Genomic DNA, 24,213 nt, shown 5'->3' with positions numbered 1-24,213 from the left:
TGCCACCATTACACAGGCTTGGTTCAGTAATTGAAACCTTTGGATGGACTTGAACAAATATTGATGCTGGCCCTCTCTGAGGTGAAACCCGGAAGACTAATTCATCTCCAAAACGAATGGACATTAATTCTCATAGCCACCATCCGAAATTTTTATAATCTTACCAGAAGAATAGAAAGTTTTATAACACCAAAACTTAAGGACCATCAGCATTATCATTTAAGAGCATACAAAAACAATTACATTTTTAAGAGCCAACATCAGGAAGCCAAAACGGTAGCTCACACACATAAAAACACACGCACACCTTCATGCTGTTAGAAAGTATAGGTTTTAAGTGTTTTCCTCTGTCCCATGGCCGTAATACCACATATTATTGCATTACATACCCAGGAGCCACATCGCTGAGATTACAGGGATGAGACATACAATTCTATCATGTCCGTGTGTGATGTTTCTGTGTAGAATGTGTGCATGTGCTGTCCAGTTTTTTTCCCCTCATGAAATATTTAATAGTACTATACCTGAGTCCGATTCACCTGATTTTGAGAATCTGCTGATACAGAGTCCAGTTCTGATACCAAAAAAAGCCTTTTTAAAAGGTTTTTTTGTTTATTTAAACAAAAGTTCCAAACATGTTTCATGACATTGCTGTTTACAGTGCTTCGTCTTCCGCATTTTCCAGGAGTGTTGGGTAGTTTAAAACATAGTCTACAATAGGGGTGTGACAAAATATCGAAATGGTGAGATATCCTGATACTTTGTCTCCCAAAAGGTTATCGATATGCTCCTGTCAAGAATCGAGATATCGTTTTAAAAACATGTCAATAAAAAAAAAAATTTTTTTTTAAAAGTCTGCAATTGATGGTGCTCGACGCCCAATCCATTTAGACTGGGAACGTTCGTTGATTGAAAACCAGAGCATTCAGTCATTCGGTCCGATTTTCGGGGCATGTACAGGTCACTTGCTTTTCATTTTAGGGCATTTACAGGTCATTTCCTGCTGAGTTTGAGTCACTGGCTATTCATTTGGGTGATTCCCCGGTCGCTTCCTGTTCTGCAATGCAAAATAAACAGCAATTGACCCATAAAATACCCCAAAATCAACAGGAAGTAACTGAAAATCAACAGGTAAATGACCTTAAATGGCCCAAAATTACTCATTGCCTGGCATTGGCTGCCACTGATGGCCATAGACGTTCAATTCGTTTGAAGTGGGAGGGTGGCAGCGAATGAACGAATGTTCATTCGCTGCCACTGGGAGGGTGGCAGCGAATGAACGAATGTTCATTCGCTGCCACCCTCCCAGTTCAAATGGATTGGACGTCTGCTAGAGATAAACTCATTCCAATTCACAGCAGAAGCTTGTTTTTCTGTTTATTAGTTTTTTGTAGAATATCCTAGAATGATTTCCTGAGCAATGTATCTAAAACCGTTGTATCGCTTTATCGTCAGATTATCGTTATCGTGAGCTTTGTATCGCAAATCGTATCGTATCGTGAAGTACCAAGAGGTTCCCACTCCTACCCTACAAAAGAAGTTGGCTCGCTCCAGGTCCTTGTTTGTAAGTCAAAATAATCGTATGTCGAGCAGGATTTTTCCCATAAAAATACATTATAATGCCATTAATTCATTCCACAGCAGAATATTCCACAGTAAAATTACAAATGGCAATTACACTTAGCAAAACAAACAATTTATGAATAAAAATTGGAATAATAAAATAATAATAGTAATTCCTGTAATAATGTAATGACTTGGGGCACCGCGTGGTTCCCTTTCATGGTTTAATTTTCCCCTATGCATTTTTTATATACTCCAGTTCGCTCGGCATCAAGTCAGGAGGGGGCGACCCTGCCGCTAGCTGAGCGGCAGCCTCTTCACACTTTGTCCACCTTCTTTTTCTTCTGTTGTATTTTCCCTTGGCAAACCAGCTCAGTATATCACCGCCAACTAGTGGATTTAACCGTGAAGGAGTTTGTCAACAACAACAACAAAAAAACCTCCAGTGTTACTGGTCGTGCATGACATGTGCAAGTAGATGGGAAAAAAAAAAAATACTCTCATTACCTTGAATTTTAGTCGCAATATGCGACCATTTGGTAGCAGTCTGGAGCCCTGGAGGGGCTAAGCTAGTGCAATTCAATGGTGCTTGCTAGCACGCTAATAAAAAAACAACATATGCATGCATGAGAATCACTGATGACCCATGCAATCAATATTGCAGGCTATTTTTTTCAGGATAACGTTATTAAAACTTAACGTTGCATATCGATATTTACAGTACTATCAACAGAAACATTTGTAATCCAGCAGCTCTGCAAGGAACAGGCTGTCTAGGCAAGCAGTGCGGAGTGATATTACATCGGTTTAGAATTAAATGTATTACAGCAGTTTAGTGTTAGACATTGTTTTGGCCCCATGGGTATTTCGAACAATGATCAGCATTTTCAATTTATTTGACTGTCACATCTGTTAACATGGGTTTTTATTGGCATGCTAGCAAGCACCTTTGACTTGCGCTAGCTTCGCCACTGCGGAGCACAACTAAGAAATAACTAACCAATTGCACGGCTTTTGTTTAAACCTACTCCACAGACTAATTAAACTACCACTACCTCGAAAATTAAGCCTAACGTCACAAATTCTGAACTTCCTCTTTAGGACCTTGAATGAATTGTAATCTTTTTGATCAAGTGCATGCCTGCACAAAAAAATCTGTTTAATACAATATTATGCAGACATTTAACGGTTAAATTTTTAAGGAAACCAAAGGCGTGTTTGTTAAAGGCATACAAAAAAAGTTCTTGAACATTTTGCTCCCGTCGTTTAAATGAAAACCATTTCTTTTTATCACAGAACGGAATATCTAAAAGATGACTGTGTTTTGTTCCGAACAATTTGATTTTATTGTCGCAGAACCAATAGATGTATCGATCCAAATTGATGTATTGTTACATATAGGGCTGCAGCTATCGATTATTTTAGCAGTCGATTCATTGATGAACTAGTTAGTTCGAATAATCGAGTAATCAGATAAGGAACATGAATAATTGAAATACCTGAGCGGAGCCTGCAACGGTATAAAAAAAAATATATGAGTACAACAAAAGAACAATTGGCTAACTTACATGGCAAAAAGTCGACTAGCTTAAATGCTATAAAATGCAATTACAGTGCTCTTAGCAAAGGGTTCAGACAGATTTCCACAAAAAAACGACTAAGTATACTTACAACAATAATTGTGAATGCATTAAAAAAAATTAGCTCAAACGAAAACTTGTTAGCTTATGTTGGTCCTAACAGGGAGCAGCTGGATTCAGCCATGTAAAATGAAGCAGACCAGAGGGCATTTTATCCACTCGAATCAATAAAACTAAATGCAAACACTTTCAAAATAAACCATTTCAGTGCAACTTTAATTAATCGACTACTCGAAGCAGCAAAATTAAATTGGAATCTTTTTTTTTCTAATCCAATATTCAAGTTAATCAATTAATCTTTGCAGCACTAGTTACATAATAGCTAGGCTTGTGCAGTTTCAATTTAGTGGCCTTTTCCATAGGTTTGTATTTGCAGTTCATATTTATATTCAAATATGACTGGATTTGTTTGTATGTTCAACAAGCACAGTGGACCACATTTTAGTAGAATGGCTGCAGATTGAACACGATCTTGGAACAAGTGCGTCTTATCTACATGTGCATGCCGTTTTTGTGTGTGATTGCTGCAGTTGAGTAAAACATGGAGGTAATTTCACCCGCGGCAGGAGAGCTCCTAATAGATTATGCGCATACCCCGGCACTCGCTGGCGAAAACACGCCGCATCCCGTCTCCTGGCATTTCTTATTGACGTGTTCCAATCATTTCTTGTCACTTTTCGTCTTTGCATCTGTTGCTTTTTCTCCTCCCCTCCAAGTCTTTAAGTATGGGCATTGTGATTGCGCGCGAGCCATAATGTAATTTTGCCGCATTGATAAAAGTAAATTGTCTTTGAGCCGCACTATTATAATGGTCCCTTTTACCGGCTTTGGTCCTCCCACTCCCCTCGCTCTCGTCCTTCCTTCCCCTTTCCCCTTTCGTTTCTCTCCACCTCCTTCCCTCTCTTCATCCTCCCTTCCCTTTCTGCTGCATGGCAAAGTCTGTGGGTGCGATTGTCGAATCAATTATTCATTCTGTGCAATTACACTCACACAAAGAAGTTTCCCCCGTGCTCCGAGTGGTGATTAAATTAACTGCTATTCCAGCTGCCCGCCACCACCAGTCTAATAGAATATTCATGTAGGCGGCCGACACGATGGCCGATCTCCATTAACTTCATCATGCTCACTTAATTACAGGCTTGTTATTGTATTTACACCTAGTTAGAGCGTGCAGAGCCCTAACGTTCTTGTGCCCAGTGCCGCTAGAGTGTGCATGTCTTGTGTGGTGACACCTTAGTAAGGCAAGCCAAGACGACGGGAATTTCTTTGGATCGCATTTGTGCTGTGTGGTGCGTGTTTGGTGAAATGCACTTGCTGCTAGCAATGTAAAGCAAGTACCATATTGGCTCAAATATAAGACGGCCCTGATTATAAGACGACCCCCTCTTTTTCAAGACTCAAGTTTGAAAAAAGACTTTTTGAACACTAAATTAATTTTCATACAGAAAATAATTACAGTACATCTGAAACAAATGATTATAACAATAGATTTGAGAGAAAAAGCATGTTATATTGCCTCATTCAAATCTTAATATCTGAACATTTAAATATGTAAACTAAAGTGCAGTCACATTCGTAAATGAATGGCTTCTGGTTTTTTAAATGTAAATAAACCAATCTATTGTGATAAAACAACAAAATTGCAATAACTGCATTAACCATCAACGTGAAGTCTGTAACTGTAGTCTTGAAACAAATCTGAATAAGGAAAAACATTGCAATAAAATAGTGCAAACTGCTCAAACTTGAGAGTAGCAGAGATCCGTCATGACAGAACATCGCTTCAATGATATCTGGCGCCATGTAGCGTCGTGAATGGGGAGAGTAGCTGAGATCTGTTATAACAGAACATTGCTTCAATGATATCTGGCGCCATCTAGCGTCGTGAATGGGGAGAGTAGCTGAGATCTGTTATAACAGAACATTGCTTCAATGATATCTGGCGTCATCTAGCGTCGTGAATTGGTATAACATCTAGACCGCGAATATAAAACGACCCCCTCTTTTTCAATCTTAATGAAAAAACTGTTTTATATTCGGGCCAATACGGTAAAAGCTTAGGAAACTGTAAAGTTGACATGACACTATCAAGGGCATTACTAAATGCTTGTGACAGATGTCATTAAGTGTCATGCATCAAATTATGTCACTAACTCCGTTTATGTCCAGTTTGGATTTTTACATCAGTTCAAATGTGAGAAAATTTCTCGATGACACTTAATGACATTTGTTATAAGCATTCATGAATACTCATGACAATGTCATGTCATAAATAGAATTGTCTGTCTTATGGTGCCACTGTCAAAGTGTTACCAATTACTTTAACTAGCAATTAATAAAACAGCTGGAACAGTAATTGAAGAAATAATTAGCACAGACCAATGAATTTTGTCTATAGCGCCGCAATGCATGCTAGGAGGCATGTTGGAAGCAAAACAGTGTTGACAGCAGGTGGCAGCAGAGGTAGACTTTCTCCCCCAAGGGAGCAAGGATGAATGAATGAAGCTTCTTGAATTAATGATGCTTTTCAGCCAATTGGTTCTCAGGTTCATGGTGGTTCATTTGGTGGTATGACAGTCTTAAGCCTGAGTTATGCTCCTGCGTTGCGGTGACGGCGAAATGACTACAGCGTCAGTGAGCATTCGATAGTTCTGCGGTGAGGGAACGCGTTGCTCTGTAATTCTCCGCCAAGTCAATAGAGGGGTGTGGCGTTGTGTTTGTACGGTTTTGGGGCACGCTTGTCGACTTCCTTTAGTTTAACGGAGAAAAAATAAACAAACAGTGCAAGATGGAACGCTTGAATGTGGATCTCCAGCTCATTAATATTGAATAAATGTTGATCATACAAATGTTGAGGCGCAGGCGATGCAGAAGACTGTTTCGAGGCAGTCTGTCTGACTTTTGATGCCGCGCAGAGAGTTCTAGCCTCGGGTGGAAACCAGCAAGCTGTGGCGGCGAGCTTCAAACTGGCGTCAAGCACTGCATCCAGCGTTTTGTCCGAGGTATGCAAAACCCCCCAACCCGATTTGTAAAGTGATAAAAAGCTGGCAGTTTTTGGCCAGATGGGTCACCGCTTCGGTTGGCCATTCGATTCCAAACACACACACACACACACACTTGTCTCGGTGGTTCTTCCATTTTTTTATTCAATCTCTTGCTGACCTCCAGCCCCGTATTTTCAGCAATCTCCTCCCACGAATTGCTTGCCATTGCCAATCTTCATAATGCCTTGACGAGACATTGTAGAAGTTGTCGTACTTGCTCTTCGTTGCTCTTGTCGGCTTAGCGTGTAGCAAAATCAAGTTTGACAATGGCGATGATTTCGCGCTGAACCCAAAACAACAGTCTGAGCGGACCAGTCACAGCACATTTCCGCCATGTCATATGCGTCAATGTGACGCGAAGTCACAAAATTCTGGAAGTGCACGTCAGGTGACGGCGGAGGGTCGTAAATCGGGTTTTCCTTGATAGCGCATGTCTGACGCGGAAGCATAACTCGGTCTTTCTGATGGGGCGGTCAAATAAAGTGTTATCAGTTAAAATATTTTGGTGTAAATATCCCATAATACAGTGAGGAAAGTTGTGGCTAATCTATGAACAAATGTCGTTTCCGTGTCATATTTGGTGGGTGGCGGGTTATATTCCAAAAATTACGGTAGTACATGCAATAGGGGTTTGACAATTAGAGGTCGACCGATATATCAGCCAGCCAATATATCAGGCCGCTATATGGATTTTTTTCCCAACATCGACCAAATAACTAAAAAAAAAAATTTTGATCAGGCATCTGTGTGGGCAACTGTGGCCGCCGGTAGGACCCAGGAAGGACCCTGCAGCAGCTTAAAGGCAGCTACAGGAAGCATCAGGCTTTCCTGTTTTGTAAATATTGATTTTTTTAAAAATTTTTTTGTAAATATCTTCCATGAGATAATATGCAATTTTGGTTTAACCTTTTAAGGTGTTCACTGAGCGATCCATTCACTCTAAATGTAACTTGTAGCGTTAACTTAGCATTCGCTTTACCATGGCGAGCATCCTCATAAACTCGTTTACATCTCTTTGTGACGTCCTAGTGAAATTAAAGCAACAATAGGTAACTTTTCAACCTTTAAATATTTTCATGACATTTGTGATAATATGTCGACTGACAACTAGTTGAATGACACCTCTTTTATATCTTGAGGGGGTCTGTATCGCTTTCACCGACACTAGTTAACTTTGAGGGTGGCAGGAACCCTGGCGCACACAAAAAAACTACAAAAGCGCTGACTGCATTACAGCATATGTCACTTCTCCTTTCCCCATTCATAATAAAGACTGAAGTGGATGGGAACGCTTTCGCGTGAATTCTGCAAAGATGTCAGAGCAACAAAAGAGACAAAAAGTTTTGTCTGAGGAGGGGAAAAAAGTAATATAACGGCTTTAATCTGGGTATTTTACATTTTTTTCTCTCCTAATATTGCGTCAATCTCCTTATACGAAGCCACAACTAGTTTAGTGTTGATGCAAACTTTGTCGCCAAAAAGTCTCAGCCCATGAAACCAAACAACTTCCACCCAAATTTGAACTTGACTTTCCTGACTTCTCTCCATACGGGTGGTTATTTGTATGAGCTGAACTCTTCTACATTTCCAACTTTGTCTCCATTCTATTTTTGTTCCTTTATTAATTCTTTTTTATCTATTCATCGATGGTGATTGAGGCAGCGGCGAGAAAAGAGTAGAGGAAGAGCAATGGTGGGGTGAGAAAGATGGATGATTTTCTACCTTTTTAGAAATGATGACATGATTGCTTTCGCTTGATCATGCATCATCACACCCACCCCCATCTATTACCCAGATAAATAGACTCGTTTGTCTCCCCCGCTACCATTACTGTACCTGTTAGCATGAATATGTTCTCGTGATACCTTCTGCTGCCATTGAAGTCAACCAGACGCTTGTACGTTCATGTGTGTGTGTCTAACCTTTGTGGCCACTTGGGAGGCTTCTATTTATATTGCAGCTACTAATGTAGCAGGAAGGAAGGACAAGACAATTTAGACAGGTGTGTGTGTGTGTTTACAGTACATCATCTAGAAACGAATTACCTCCTTTAGTGTCCCAAGTTCTGAGTTAATGTGTTTAATGAACAGTCTTGGTGACTACAACATTTAAAGGGAACCACAGATAGAACAAAGACGTGTATTTCTTTAAAGAAAAACATTATTATGAGTTAAAATAATATTAAAACTAGGGTTGTTCCGATCATGTTTTTTTTGCTCCCGATCGTTTTAGTTTGAGTATCTGCCGATCCCGATATTTCCCGATCCGATTGCTTTTTTTTTTTTTTTTTTTTTTTTTTTTTTTTTTTTTTTTTTTTTTTTTTTTTTTTTTTTTTTTTTTTTTGCTCCCGATTGAATTCCAATCATTCCCGATAATTTTTCCCGATCATATACATTTTGGCAATGCATTATGAAAAAAATGAATAAAACTCGGACGAATATATACATTCAACATACAGTACATAAGTACTGTATTTGTTTATTATGACAATAAATCCTCAAGATGGCATTTACATTAACATTCTTTCTGTGAGAGGGATCCACGGATAGAAAGACTTGTAATTCTTAAAGGATAAATGTGACTTTGTATATTGTGACTAAATATTGCCATCTAGTGTATTTGTTGAGCTTTCAGTAAATTATACTGTAGCCATCTGTTCTGCCCAAATGCATGATGGGAAGTGCACCCATGACTGTGCGTAGTGGTACCAATTAATATATCTTCTCTGCGTTGGGAAATAACATAGGGTGTTAAGAAAAATATCTATTACTACCTTTCTTCCCCACATTGCTTCCCACGATGTTTCTAAACGTAGGGAGAGGGATTGTAAGGCTTTAGCCAATTAAAAAAAGGCTCCAAATGCTGCCAAAATTCACTCTACTCATTTTACGCTGCCTTTTAGCGCTATATATAGGTAAAACGGCGCCATTACAGATTGAACGCGACAATGCGTGAGTGGGCCGTGCAGCGCATGCGTTAATTGCGTTAAATATTTTAACGTGATAAATTATTTTTAAAAAATAATTACCGCCGTTAACGGGATAAATTTGGTAACCCTACCTTAAGCCTAAACTAAAGACTCTGGATGAGTGTAACATATTATGTCTGTAACGTTAAATACAATTAGAAAACGATTTACTTAAAAAAATATATATATATATTAAAGAAAAGGCATGTCCGATATTGTTTTGCCGATTCCGATACTTTGAAAATGACGTGATCGACATCTCTAATTAAAACCCTTCTTGATGTTTTCGTTTTTATACAATTTCTTAAAATTAGTTTAACAAGTATGCTGCCACTGTTGTTTACATCGCATGGTGGTGACGTTCCTGGGTTACGTTGCCGGGCTTCCAGAGTATGACTCTAGCGACATAGACATGTCATCTGTTCAGCGCTTACAATGTGAACCCGAGAGGAACATTAATAGGGTTGTGCATCTATGGGATCCGAGACTAAAACTCAGGTTCTCCCGGAACCGTTCGAATTTTTTAATTTCGATTACAAGTTTCGATGCCCTGACCGCCGACCCGAGAAAATGGCTCCCGAACAAGTGGCTAATTTAGCTTAGCACAAAAACGTGTTGCTTCACTTCACATAAATGACAACAAACGGAATAAACACACCAAAATGATATCAGACCCTCTATTAGAACGTGCAAACGTACAGATTAGGGCTGCAGCTATCGATTATTTTAATAGTCGATTAATCAATGAACTAGTTAGTTCGAATAATCGAGTAATCGGATAAAGAACAAAAAAAATTAATATACCTGAGCTGAGCCTAAAATGATATTAAATAAATAAATGAGGAACTAAGTACAACAAAATAACAATTGGCTAACTTACATAAAACAAAAGTCCGCTAGCTTAAATGTTATAAAATGCTTTTTTTTTTTTTTTTTTTTTTTTTTTTTTTTTTTTTAATACAATGCTTTAGCAAATGGTTCAAACACATATTCCTACAAAAACGGCTAAATATACCTATACACTAAATTACGAATGCATTAAAAAACGTTAGCTCAAACAAAAACTTACCTTATGTTGCTCTTAACAGGGAGCAGCTGGATTCAGCCATGTAAAATGAGTTATGTCATATTCACTTTGCCACTAGAGAGCAGTGTATCCCTCCAAATCAATAAAACTAAATGCAAACAATTTCATAACAAACTATTACAACGCCACTTAAACGAATACTCGAATCAGCAAAATTTCATCCGAATCTTTTTTCTAATCGATTTACTCGAGTTAATCGATTAATCGTCGCAGCACTAGTACAGATTTTGTTTTATCAAGGGTTCCCAACGATGTGTAGTGCAGAGGAGGTGTGTAGCATCTGTACACCTCAAGGATTATCTTCCAACTAAAGTAATGTTCTTTTTGCCTGCTGCTTCCAGTACGTCACCACTAGGGGAAGCCAAGCGCACATAGCAAAACCAAAGAAAAACTATAGAGTCCGGAGTTACAATAGCGATATCTTGTGGACAGATGAACAATATATCAGTTTAGAAAGAAATCAAACTTAAAAAGTAGGCAACTTGAGATCAAGGGACAGAACATTCCCTGCCTGTAGAAATACCATCTAAAACAAACGATGATATACAGTAAATGCCTGCAGCATAAGACACTCTAAAACATAGGCAAAAGAATGTGTAAAGCCTGAGTTATACTACCGCGTTGCGGTGACAGCGCAGCGACTACGGCGTCATTCAACATTCGATAGTTCTGCGGTGAGGGAACGCGTTGCTCTGTAATTCTCCGCCAAGCCACTAGAGGGGTGTGGCGTTATGTTTGTACGGTTTTGGGGCATGCTTGTTGATTTCCGCTAGTCTAGTTTAAGGGAGGAAAAATAAACAATGCAAGATGGAACTCTTGAACGTAAATATTCTGCTCATCAACATTGAATAGATATTGAACATACAAATGTTGAGGAGCAGGCAACTCAGAAGACTGTTTCGAGGCAGTCTGGCCGACTTTTGATGCCGCACAGAGAGTTTTAGACTCGGGCGGAGAGAGCTAGCTGTGGCGGCTAGCTTCAAACTGGCGTCGAGCACTGCGTTCAAGGTCTGCAAAGCCCTCCAGCCCGATTTGTTTGCCATGTCCTACAACCACCCAGTGGGAAGCCATAGCAGATTTCTGGCGTCTGTGGAACTTCCCAAACTGCGTTGGGAGCCTTGATTTAAACGTTATCATAGAAAGCACCGAGGCACTCTCAATCAGTGATGATGTATCGTGAGTGAACTGTCTGGTATTGAAAATTAAAGATCAAAACAACTCTTTTGACACCAAATCTGTGCGTTATTCTTCATATACTTGAAGTGTGACACGTAAATAAGTCACAGACTCACAGCAAACATATGTACACAATAAATGATAAAGTGCACCGACCAAAAATACGACATAAAGTGATAAAAAGTTGGCAGTTTTTGGCCGACTGGGTCACCGCTTCGTGTGGCCACTCGATTCCGAACACACACGTCTCGGTGGTTCTTCCATTTAAAAAATTTTTTTTTCAATCGCCGACCTTGCCATTTGGCAATCACAATAATGTCTTGACGAGACTTGCTCTTCGATGATACTCGGGTCGTCTTGTTCCATTTTTGCGTGTAGAAAATAATGTTTGATTCTATTCTACAATGGCGGTGATCTCGCGCTGAACTGGAAACAACAGTCTGAGCGGACCAATCACTGTCCGTTTCTGCCACGTCATACACATCTACGCGACGCGAAGGTTAGAAAATTCGAGAGGAGCGCGTCAGGCTACGGCGCAGGGTCGCAACTCGGGTCTTCCTTGACTGAGCAGGTCTGTCGCGGAAGTATAACTCGGCCTTAAATGTTTCCTCTGTGAGCTTTTGAAAAACAAACATCTTTGTGAAAGTGCGCTCCTATGGAACTTTAACATATTCAAGTTCAAAGACTGATATTTATATACAAGTTAAAAATAGCCCTGTGACAAATTCATAGCAAAGTTAATTAAAAGTTCATATAATTTAAAAAATAATCGATAAGAAATTAATATAAACTATCCCTTTTTTTTTTTTACCCTGCCTATTAAAAGAATCGACTCTTTTGGAACCAGAATCGAATTGTGGAAACATGGAATCGGCACTGGAACCGTTGAAATCCTAAACATTAATGAGCATGACAGCACTGTCGATATTTCACAAAACGAGCAGCAAAAGCAAAATGAACAGGAAAAACGGGATGAGATGAGAGTAGGACAAAGCCGGTGTTCTGCCAAAATGTGCTACACCGGTGAAACATCTACAAGAGGCAAATTTGAAGGGAATTAGATATTAGCTTGCTAGCTTTAGCTACACTAATAGCTAATTTGAAAAAAAAAAAACGTGAAGGTTCGGTCCCTATAGCAAGGTTAAGAACTATTCCACATTCTCCACAGGTGTGATTTTGAGTGTCCTGTGATTGGCTGGCAACCTGTTCATACAGTGCTGACCAAAAGTATTGGCACCCCTGCAATTCTGTAAGATAATGCTCAATTCCTCCCAGAAAAATGATTGCAATTACAAATGCTTTGGTAGTATTATCTTATTTTGCTTGCAATGGGGGGAAAAAAAAAGAATAGGAAAAAAAAAAAAAAAGTCATTATCATTTTACACAAAACTCCAAAAATGGGCCAGACAAAAGTAGTTGGACCCTTTGAAAAATCATGTGATGCTTCTACAATTTGTGTAATTAACAGCACGTTACGTACATGTGGCACATAGCAGGTGGTGGCAATAACTAAATCACACTTGCAGCCAGTTAAAATGGATTAAAGTTGACTCAACCTCTGTCCTGTGTCCTTGTGTGTACCATGTTGAGCATGGAGAAAAGAAAGAAGACCAAAGAACTGTCTGAGGACTTTAGAAGCAAAATTGTGAGGAAGCATGGGCAATCTCAAGGCTACAAGTCCACCTCCAAAGACCTGAATGTTCCTGTGTTTCTACCATTCGCAGTGTCATCAATAAGTGTAAATCCCATGGCACTGTGGCTAACCTCCTAGATGTGGACAGAAAAGGTCAAATTGACGAGAGATTTCATCGAAGGATTGTGCGGATGGTGGATAAAGAACCCCGACTAACATCCAAACAAGTTCAAGCTGTCCTGCAGTCCGAGGGTACAATAGTGTCAACCCGTACCATCCGTCAGTGTCTGAATGAAAAGGGACTCTATGGTAGGTTACCCAGGGAGACCCCACTTCTGACCCAGAGACATAAAAAAGCCAGGCTGGAGTTTGCCAAAACTTACCTGAGAAAGCCAAAAAAGTTTTGGAAGAATGTTCTCTGGTCAGATGAGACAAAAGAAAAGCTTTTTGGGGGAAAAAGCATCACCGTACTTTTCAGGAAAAAAACGAGGCCTTCAAAAAAAAACACACACACATTCCACCCAGTCAAACATGGCGGAGGTTCCCTGATGTTTTGGGGTTGCTCTGCTGCCTCTGGCACTGGACTGCTTGACCATGTCCAAGGCATCTTGAAGTTTTGCAGCATAATGTAGGGCCCAGTGTGAGAAAGCTGGGTCAATGACCCAAAACACGCTTCAAAAAGCACTAGAAAATGGATTGAGAGAAAGCAGTAGGGACTTCTAAAGTGGCCAGCAATGAGTTCAAACCTGAATCCCATAGAACACCTGTGGAGAGATCTGAAAATGGCAGTTTGGAGAAGGCACCCTTCAAATCTCAGAGACCTGGAGCAGTTGGCCAAAGAAGATACCGGAAGCGGTTGTTCGCAGTTATTTTGTCCAAAGGTTGTGCTACCAAGTATTAGGCCGAGGGTGCCAATACTTTTGTCCGGCCCATTTTTGGAGTTTTGTGTAAAATTATTAGAGGCGTGCGAAATTTCCGATTCTTAGATTATTCGCGATTTTGCCATGGAAGATTCGAGAACGATTTACAAATATCCACATTCCGATTATTGAATTATACCAGGTAAAGCGGAAGTAAAACACAGTCAGCGTGGTCTTTGGGATGCAATGAGGAACGGACCTAGAGTAAACAACTCATGCCGCTAAATAAAAAACAATCATCATAACTGACTGCGGCTGACAGCCGCTACAAACAACGCCCAGTTGCTAGTTGCTACAAACATACGGCTACAGTAGATATCATATATATGTAGAACTAGATGCAAAATGACAGACGACGTTGGTGTTGGAACATGTATTATTGAACAGAGATGCTAAATGATACTTTCCGGCATAAGTAAACAGCCGCCATCTTAAAGCAGTAGACCTCTCTAGAAGGCTCTGTTGTAGGGAACCTAGTTAACTTTTTATCTAAAATACTCCTAAATCGGCAGAATCTTGTCTTGAATCTATCTTTAAATGATGAAATAGTTTTAAAATTTTGACAAAAGTAGACAGAAGGGAAATTGCGGAATAACGGGAGCAATTTTAACAACTGTAACGGTTGATTCACAACATTAAATTAATTTAATGCAGTTTAAAGCTGCTGACACAGAATGGGGACTGGAGTTTTTTATTTACTGTTATTTTTGTATATTTGTTTACTGTTATATGTTAACTTGATACTGAAATAGTAGTTTGGTTTAGCCTGAGAGGATTTTTGAACAATTTTGGAACTAATGTACAAAACAAAAACAAAAAAAAGGAGGGGGGTGTATCTGTAATCGAATCAGAGCCTCTGAATCGTAATCGAATCGTTAGGTGGCCAAAGATTCCCAGCTCTAAAAATTATCGTGATTTTTTTTTTTCTCTCTCTCTTTTGCGTTTTTTTTTTTTTAATTTTTTTTATTGCATGCAAAATAAATGAAAATATTACTACCAAAGCATTTGTAATTGCACTGGTTTTCTGTGAGGAACTGAGCATTATCTGACAGAATTGCAGGGGTACCAATACTTTTGGTCAGCACTGTAGCTAGCTGGGTTGGGCTCTAGCACCCCCGCAACCCTCGAGAGGATAAAACAGTAAATCACTTTACAAGGTCTTTATATATTCTGTAAATGATGCAAAAAAAAAGTGTTAAATTGCGTTACTTTCAGCTCCTTCAGCTGCTCCATTATACTCTCCCTCTTGGACCCGATAATATCTTAAAACTGGGTTTTATGCCACTTGATGCTCACGCTTCAGTCACTCTGTCGTTGGTGAGATTTGGCAAATGGTGACCATCCCATCTGAGATGGTATCATTGGTCTCACAGCAAGCCCACCTGAGGAGATAACACACGAGCTATCGACTTAACGCTCTCTCTGGACTTTTTTATCGATCTCTTGTTCCCGTGTGCTTGTGCCGCCATCAAACAGTCGGTCCAATTCAGCGATCTCTCTTTTGACCCTGAATGTTATACCGTTGTGTGGAGATAGGAAAGCGTCTCCAGGTGAAGAATAGATTTCATTTTTACCACATTCGACTGTTTCGTTTGAACCTATTGATGATAACAAAGGGTTTTTTTCTTTCTTTTTTCTTCTCTAGCTCGTGCCGGACGATGGAACAAAGAAAAGGAGGTGTACCGGAAGCTTAAAGAAGTGCCGGAGAAAGCTCTCACGGCCAGCGGCTACTCGGAAATTAACCTGGCTAAACTCTTCCAAGCCTTCTCCTCCCTCAAGTAAAAGTAGAAGAATTAGGATAATAGTCTGGAACATATTATATGGACTGTCAAATCACGTGATCCATGTGATTAGGCGAGTAAAATACATCTAAATGACCATCTTGAGACGGTAGCTGCTATACCATGTTTTTCTTCAAAAATGACTTTCCAGGCATGTTCAGCATGGTCCAAAAGCTTCAAATTAGATAACAATAGCGACCTCGGACACTCGGACTTACTGGAGGCCTGAATCCAATGAACACATGTTCTGATTACCTCCATTCATGCTCAGTGTGTGTGTGTCACAAGGCAGGATGACAAAGGATTCAGGAGTTGACTCGGGTGAGGGGTCCCTCCTCTCTTTTGTCTCGGTATCGAACAGCAAATCTTCTCCTGCACAGCCTCTGTTTAACCGTTTTCATCCATTTTCAGTCCTCCTCCTCGCTCTTGCCCTAATCCCCCCGAACATGTCACTTCACATTGTTTTTAACGCTTTTCATTTTCTCTCTGGTATTGTAATTACTGGAGTCATTTGTATTGTGGTTTTGATATTGTTAGGATTGTCTTTGATACCGAAATAATAAAAAGATAAATCATTTCCCATTGTTTAGCTGTTGCTGCCTTTTTATCATGCACTCGGTGGTAACAGCATTTGGTAAATAATGTCACTGGAGCATCAATTACATTTGATTGACAATGTAAAACACATTATTTAACTGTCTATTTTTATTGTAATATCTCTTCTTGTTACTTGATAAAACTGTATTATAGTAGTATCATTGTCTAGGTAAAAATATCTTCATCACGACAGGCGTACCCAATGAAGTTCCTAGCCAGTGAGTGAGTGTGCTACATACTGGTAAGTCTCACCTAAAATTCAGGCATGAAAATCTCTTACCTTTCAGCAAAATTCGCCATTTTGAAGTCAAAAAGGGTGACCTACGTGAATTGTGTAGATCCGAGGAGAAAATTTTTAAGGTATCGTGAGATTTTTTTCAATTTCGGACGCTTGGTATGCAAGCGGGGAAAGTGGCACAAAGCCAAAACGCACCAGTGGCCAAAACATTTCAAAGAAACAAAGAAGGGTACACTGTTGTGTCCAGTTTCTTCAATGCAAAGCTTGGCTGCACGTCGGCCGTGAAAGAACACCTAAAGCGTCGTCACCCAGTTGTAATTTTGGAAGACGACAGGAGACAATTACAAGCTGGCAGATGGTAAGTCAATCTAACTCACGACTTGTTTTATTGAAATTGCTAAGCCTGTCGCAATATGCAATGAGTCCATTTATCGCACGATAAATAAAAATGAGGGCGGTAATTTTCACGTCTGGGTTTTATAGTCGCGTGCGTGCGTGCTTACATTTGTGCATGCATGTACACGTGCGTGTTGATGGCATATGAGACTCATCAACAATTATATTAAGCACTGTAAACGTTAGCATTGCTACATTGAGGCTAATGGGGAAAATAGTCAACCTACTTTACCTGCTATAAAACAGCAGTTTTCTCCAAAACGCAAACTTGCGGTTAAAAGGTGACACTTCAAACCTGAAAAATCGCTGGTTAACAGCATTTGCGAATGAAAAAAAATTGATTACTGACACCACTTGCAATGACAAAAAGAGCTTTTTTTTTTTTTTTTTTTTTTTTTTTTTTTTTTTTTTTTTTTTGCGGAGTGTAAAGCTTACTGTTAGCTGTTTAGTCCAGGGGTCCCCAACCTTTTTTTGCACCACAGACCGGTGTTATTTGGGTCTTTTTTTTCACTGACAAATTTTGCAACCCATCAAAAATTGCAACAATGCGGTTCTGCGCATGTGTGTAACGTTAAACATAGCCGCAAAATGCGCAAATGCAGCGATTCCAAAGTAAACACTGCAAAGTTTCTTGAAAGAAAGGAATATTAACTTACGTTTGATCATGGAAGGACTTGTAGAAAAGTTTTCCTCAGATATATCCTGCCATGTAAGCTGCACCCAACAACTGCACACCGCTCTCACCATTAACGACTTTGCCTTGTCGTTAAACATTCATTAAGAAGCCCGCTTCACAAAGATACGATGTTGGAAATTGCAGCAAGGTTGTTAATGCTCTTGTCGCGATGTCAGGATATTCCAGAATGACTTTAATCCAGAACCTCGGTAGAGTTGTTGTCTCAAATGTACGTTTAATAAGGGCGCCGTCATTTGCGATCTCTATAAGTTGATCTTCCTGTTGCATAGACATGCTCGAATCACTCGATTTATTCACAAACGGGTCACGAATCTACTCCCTCGCAGTTCGTGGGTCTTCGAGTTTGTAGGCTCGTCAGGTGCCCTTTTCGCCGTAAAAATATCTCCAAAGGCGTCTGTTTTCCAGTTATCTTCACTCGTGTGGGGGCTAATTATTTCCGGGAACAAATGTGCTGCACCCGCCGCCTAGTAATACATTATTATCGAGGACAAGCGCACATAGATATATTATATACGCAAATAAGATGTACTGCTAGCAGTCCAATCAATGGATTTCTGTGACCACATTGTAATCTATCCCGTAGTATTATATCTAGGGTAGACAGGGATATTGGTGTGTTAAGCAGGGGCACAGGGTTAATTCGGCCAGAATGCGGTCATTATTAAATGATTATTTCTGTGCGGCCCGGTAGCAAATGCGCCACGGACCAGTACCGGTCCGCGGCCCGGCAGATGGGGACCCCTGGTTTAGTGAACATACTTGCAGTGAATATTTCAAAATAAAAGCGTGTCATGTTCGTCATATAAATAACGATTTCTGGAGTTCATCCCACATACTTCAGAATTCAGATTCGACACTAAGAATAGCTTTAAAATGACACCCTTTATGAAAAATCTGATTGGCAATGATTATAATATTATATACAGTAGCATAGTATAATGTTAATGATAGATATCATTTTAAGAATTGTTTTGAATAATGTTGGAAAGGCGAAGTCAGCGTTCTGAATCTGTTTACATTTCATTCTTTTGCACTAGTTAATGCTAACAGCATTTGACCTCATTGTTAATTTGTGATTTATTGTTATCATTTACCTATTTATTTGTAGTTTAAAAAAGAATTTAAGTGTTCCAAAATGATTTTGTGAATTAATAAGCATCATCAAAAATTGCTAATTTAGTTTAAAAAAAAGAAAAGAAAAAAAAAAAGTTTTTTTTTTTTTTTTTTTTTTTTTTTTTTTTTTTTTTTTTTTAATTAGATGATTAGTCGACTCATCGTAAAAATAGTCGGCTGACTAATCGGAAGAAAATTAGTCGTTTGGGACAGCCCAAGTTGTACAGAGTACCGGAACATATTTCCTCCACACCGTTCTCACCTTTTTAACCCCTGACCCATTTTCATGCCTGCGTAGTTCTCTATTCTATTTTTGTATTAAATTGCCTTTCAAAATGACTGTTCTTTTGTTCTATCAAATAACCCCCCCCCCCCCCCCCAAATTGCAACTTGCGTACCGTAATTTTCGCACTATAAGGACCACCTGACTATAAGACGCCACCACCCACCAAATTTAGCAAAAAAACGGCATTTGACTATAAGCCGCAGCTGTGCTCATTGTATTATGAGATATTTACACCAAAAGATATTAACCTCTAACACTTAAAAACCAAATGAACCACCATGAAGCTTTGAACCAATTGGCTGCAAAGCATCAAGAAGCTTCATTTGGCCATCACTGCTCCCTTGAGGGAGACATTTAACCTCTGCTGCCACCTGCTGTCAACACTATTGTTGTCCAACATGCCTCCTAGCATGCATTGCAGCGCTACAGATGTAAATAACAATCAAAATTCATGTTCGTGCTAATTATCTCTTCAGTTACTGTTCCAGTTGTTTCATTATTAACAAGTTATGGTATTTGGTAACACTTTATTTGACAGTGGTGCCATAAGACTGTCATTAGATAATCATAATTATGACATGACACTGTCATGAGCATTAATGAATGCTTATAACAGATGCCATTTAGTGTTATCCGGCAAATTATCTCACTTTTGAATGGATGTAAAAGATCCAAGCTGGACATAAATGAAGTTAGTGACATAATTTGTCAGATGACACTTAATGATTAACCTAAATACCGCATTGGCCCGAATATAAGACGGTGTTTTTATGCATTGAAATAAGACTGAAAAAGTGGGGGTTGTCTTACATTCACGGTCTAGACATTATACCCATTCACAACGCTAGATGGCGCCAGATATCATTGAAGCGATATTCTGTCATGACAGATCTACAGTTAGACTTCACTGATGGTTAATGCAGTTATTGCAATTTTGTTGTTTTATCACAATAGATTTGTTTATTTACATTTCAAAAACCAGACGCCATTTATTTACGAATGTGATTGCACTTTAGTTTACATATTTAAATGTTCAGATATTAAGATTTGAATGAGGCAAAATACCATGCTTTTTCACTCAAATATATTGTTATAATCAGTTGTTTTAGATGTATTGTAATTATTTTCTATATAAAAATGAATTTGGTGTCAAAAAGTTTTTTTTCAAACTTAAGTCTAGAGCTGAAACGAATACTCGAGTAACTCGAGTTTAAAAACTGATCTGAGTAATTTTGTTCACCTTGAGGAATCGTTTAATTTTGCCAGCTCTAAGCATCACGTTTTGCCCGGACAACTTTTAATGCGGGACAACGCACCGACATCACGTGCGTAGTGGAAGAAGCAATTAAAAAAAAAAAAAAAAACTTAACGCAGCCAACAGCCGCTACAAACTACACCGACGTTGCTAAAAACTACGCCCGCATGATGCTAGTTTGGTAGCAGGTAGTGTCCGATGCGTCTCATAGATATCGCACGCGTTTAAGACTAGATGCGAAATGACAGACTCGGCCGCGTCTGGGCAGCGTTCGTAAACAGCCGCCATCTTTAAGCAGTAGACTTCTCATCGCTAATAAATATAATGTTACTGTCACTTGCTAACGTAACGTTAGCCCTTCGGAGGGCTAGGTTTCTATTGATTATGACCACTGTCGATGCGTGGCTAACGTGTCTTACATAGAGGCTTTATTTAATCTGTAAAAACACAGCGCTGTAAAATGATGAGGATGTAAAATTAAAACATAATAAAGCTAACTGTCAGTTTTAGGTCAGTAGTCATTACTGAATAAATGTGCTCCAATACAGCAGGTATCATACATTTATTTTGAACACTGCAAAAACTCAAAATCCTACCAGTACTTACAGTTTAGACTAACTTAAAACTTAACTAAAACTTAAAAATAGCTTGACACAAATGGAAATTCAATTGAAACACGTGGGGAAAAACACATTGCTTTCAAGTGATGTGTGTTATCAAGCGTAATTACATTTTTAGGTAAGAAATATGTTTTTTTTAATAAGATCTAGAAGTTTTTGAGTGAAAGCAGTGAAATTTTTTTTCTAGTCACATCTTAGACGCAATTGTTGGCTGTTTTCAACAATGTACATCGAAAATAAAGACATTGATTGACTGAAAATGGTTCAATATTGGATTAAATGTCTTTTTTTTCTCATGTATAATTATAATGGCTCTTTACCTAAAAAAAAAAAAAAAGTTTCATCCGATTACTCGATTAATCGATAGAATTTTCAGTCGATTACTCGATTACTAAAATATTCGATAGCTGCAGCCCTACTTGAGTCTTGAAAAAGAGGGGGTCGTCTTATAATTCGGGCCAATACGGTAAATTAAGAAATATGCCACACTGGACGATAAGCCGCAGGATCCAAAATGAAGGAAAAAAGTAGCGGTTTATAGTCCAAAAATTACAGTACTCATATCTCAAAATTCAGTATTACTATGAGTTGGTCAATAATTTCTTGTACAACTCCACCTTAGTTTCTGAAGTTTTTTTTCCCCCTCGCCATTGCGCATTTTTTGCCTAGTGCGACTTAGTCTGCAAAATACGGTCCTGTGAAACTAGGCCTCTAAATTGTGAAAAATCAACTGCGTGTACTTCATGGTTCAGTATATCTGGTTATTACCGACAATCAGGTTAGACTCCCTGTGTTGTAGTTTGAAGTTGAGTCCATTTCATGTTCTGCATTTCTCACCAAGAAATCATTGTTAATACAGTCAATTGATTTTCCATTCCAACGCTGTCCTGCTGTTGCTTGCAAATGACTCGAAACCGTTGTGATCCACAAAGGCAGTCTTAAGTGGACTGACAATGAAACGAACATGCTGCGTGAGAGGGAACATGCGTTTAAAGGCCCAGGAACGTTACACATTTATTTAGTTATATCATCTCCATCTGCTCAGTATATATATATATTTTTTAAATCTTTTGATTTAATCGTCTACTTCACTCAGCGACGGCCTGCCTTTCCTTTCTCACAGGCAGCGAAGGCCTGGTTTTGTCCCTGCCCGCCATAAACCAGCCAAATGGGAGTCCCTCGCATTAATTCGACCCCGCTAAGCTAATAAGGTCGAACGAGTCTCTTTGTATTGTGGCGTTAAGCTTTATTGCTTGTCGTTTTGACCAGCGATGAACAAGGTAGGCTTTGATGAGGGAATTAGTACTCCATTCTCCGGCTGTTATTCATAGTGCGCTGGAACTATAAGCAGCCGAGAGGGTGTCAAAAGGAGAGCCGGTCCTATTGCAAAGTGTCTCCCTTGTTGGAGCTGAAAGGGCGGTTATGAGACGATAAACCGCTTAATACACTGAGCTAATTGGATGAGAGCAAGGGAGACGAGGAATTAAGGGGCAACCCGAGAGGGGAGCCGAGTGCCGTAGCCCCCGCTATTCAGCTCTTTCACAGGGCCGCTGTTCATCAAAGCGCATTCGGGCTACTCTCCCAGTGAGTGAGTGAGTTAGGACTGATCCGACTGAGACCGTGGAGTGATTGGGCCTATTCTCTCCGCGAGGGACGTGGTGTGAGAAATGAGGGCCCGAGAATCCAAATCAGGGGCCAAATCAAGTCCACAAGTGTGTGGGAGGAAAGGGAAACTATTGGGAGGGACACCTGGACGAATCTCAAGCATGATGGTATGGGGGAGGGAGTGTGATAAGCTCAGGGTCATTTTTATTATTATTATTATATTTTTTTTACCCGTTGTATTCAATATACCGTATGTTTCGGACTATAAGTCGCACCTGAGTATAAGTCGCGCCAGCCATAAAATGCCCAACGAAGAGTAAAAAAACATATATATCGCACCTGAGTATACGTCCTATTTTGGGGGGAAATTGACTTGATGAAATCCAACACATAGAACAGATACAGTGGGGCAAATAAGTATTTAGTCAACTACTAATTGTGAAAATATTAGAGAGGCCTGTAATTGTTAGAGGTGCACGATAATTATCGGTCCGATAATTAACGGTCCGATAATAGGAATTATGACGTAATCCCAATAAATCCGATAATATATTATCGGCCCTATTAATAATATTTTTGGCACGGTCTTAGATTGGGATTAAAGATGTCCCGATCGATCGGGTCCAATCACGTCATTTTCAAAGTATCGGAATCGGCGAAAAAATATCGGACATGCCTTTTTAAATTTTTTTTTTTTTTTTAATTAAATCGTTTTCTAATTGTATTGAACGGTACAGACAAAATGTCTTACACTCATCGAGAGTCTTTAGTTTTGGCTTAAAGTAGGGCTATCAAATTTATCGCGTTAACGGCGGTAATTAAATTTTTTTTTTAAATAATCACGTTAAAATATTTAACGCAATTAACGCAACCCACTCGCATTGTCGCTATCAATCTATAATGGCGCCATTTGACCTATAGAGCGAAAAGGCAGCGTAAAACGAGTAAGGTGAATTTTGGCAGCCTTTGGAGCCTTGTTTTAATTGGCTAAAGCCTTACAATCCCTCTCTCAACAATTAGAAATATCGTGGGTAGCAATGTAGGGAAGAAAGGTAGTAGTTGAGCTTTTTCTTGACACCCTATGTTATTTCCCAACGGAGAGAAGATATATCAATTGGTGCCACTACGCACAGTCATGGTTGCACTTCCCATGAAGCATTTGGGCAGAACAGTTAAATGGCTACAGTATCATTTACTGAAAGCTCAACAAATACACTAGATGGCAATATTTAGTCACAATATACAAAGTCACATTTATCCTTTAAGAATTACAAGTCTTGCTATCCGTGGATCCCTCTCACAGAAAGAATGTTAATAATGTAAATGCCAACTTGAGGATTTATTGTCATAATAAACAAATACAGTACTTATGTACTGTATATTAAATGTATATATTCGTCCGAGTTTTATTCTTTTTTTTTTTTGTTAATGCATTGCCAAAATGTGCATGATCGGGAATGATTGGAATTGAATCAGGAGCAAAAAAAAAAAAGCAATCGGATCGGGAAATATCGGGATCGGCAGATACTCAAACGATCGGGATCGGATCAGGAACAAAAAAACAGGATCGGAACAACCCTAATTGGGATGTGTG

At 39.3% G+C, this 24,213-nt stretch overlaps 1 protein-coding gene across 4 annotated transcripts in view; it reads left to right on the top strand.

The window, feature by feature from the left end:
* Positions 1 to 16,387, top strand: part of pola1 (polymerase (DNA directed), alpha 1) — a 127,783-nt gene extending 111,396 nt beyond the window's left edge. For 3 of the 4 annotated variants that reach the window (XM_057824219.1, XM_057824218.1, XM_057824215.1), the window contains one exon: positions 15,677 to 16,387. In XM_057824219.1, the coding sequence (XP_057680202.1) occupies positions 15,677 to 15,813 (137 nt within the window). In that variant the 3' untranslated portion in view covers positions 15,814 to 16,387. Of the gene's footprint in view, positions 1 to 15,507; positions 15,582 to 15,676 lie in introns of those variants that run through there. The other variant, XM_057824216.1, reaches the window with a different exon arrangement.
* The last annotated feature ends 7,826 nt before the right edge of the window (positions 16,388 to 24,213 follow it).

This window comes from Corythoichthys intestinalis, chromosome 20 (genome assembly GCF_030265065.1).
Source record: "Corythoichthys intestinalis isolate RoL2023-P3 chromosome 20, ASM3026506v1, whole genome shotgun sequence".
Taxonomy (NCBI): domain Eukaryota; kingdom Metazoa; phylum Chordata; class Actinopteri; order Syngnathiformes; family Syngnathidae; genus Corythoichthys; species Corythoichthys intestinalis.
This window is presented reverse-complemented; position numbering and strand designations above follow the sequence as displayed.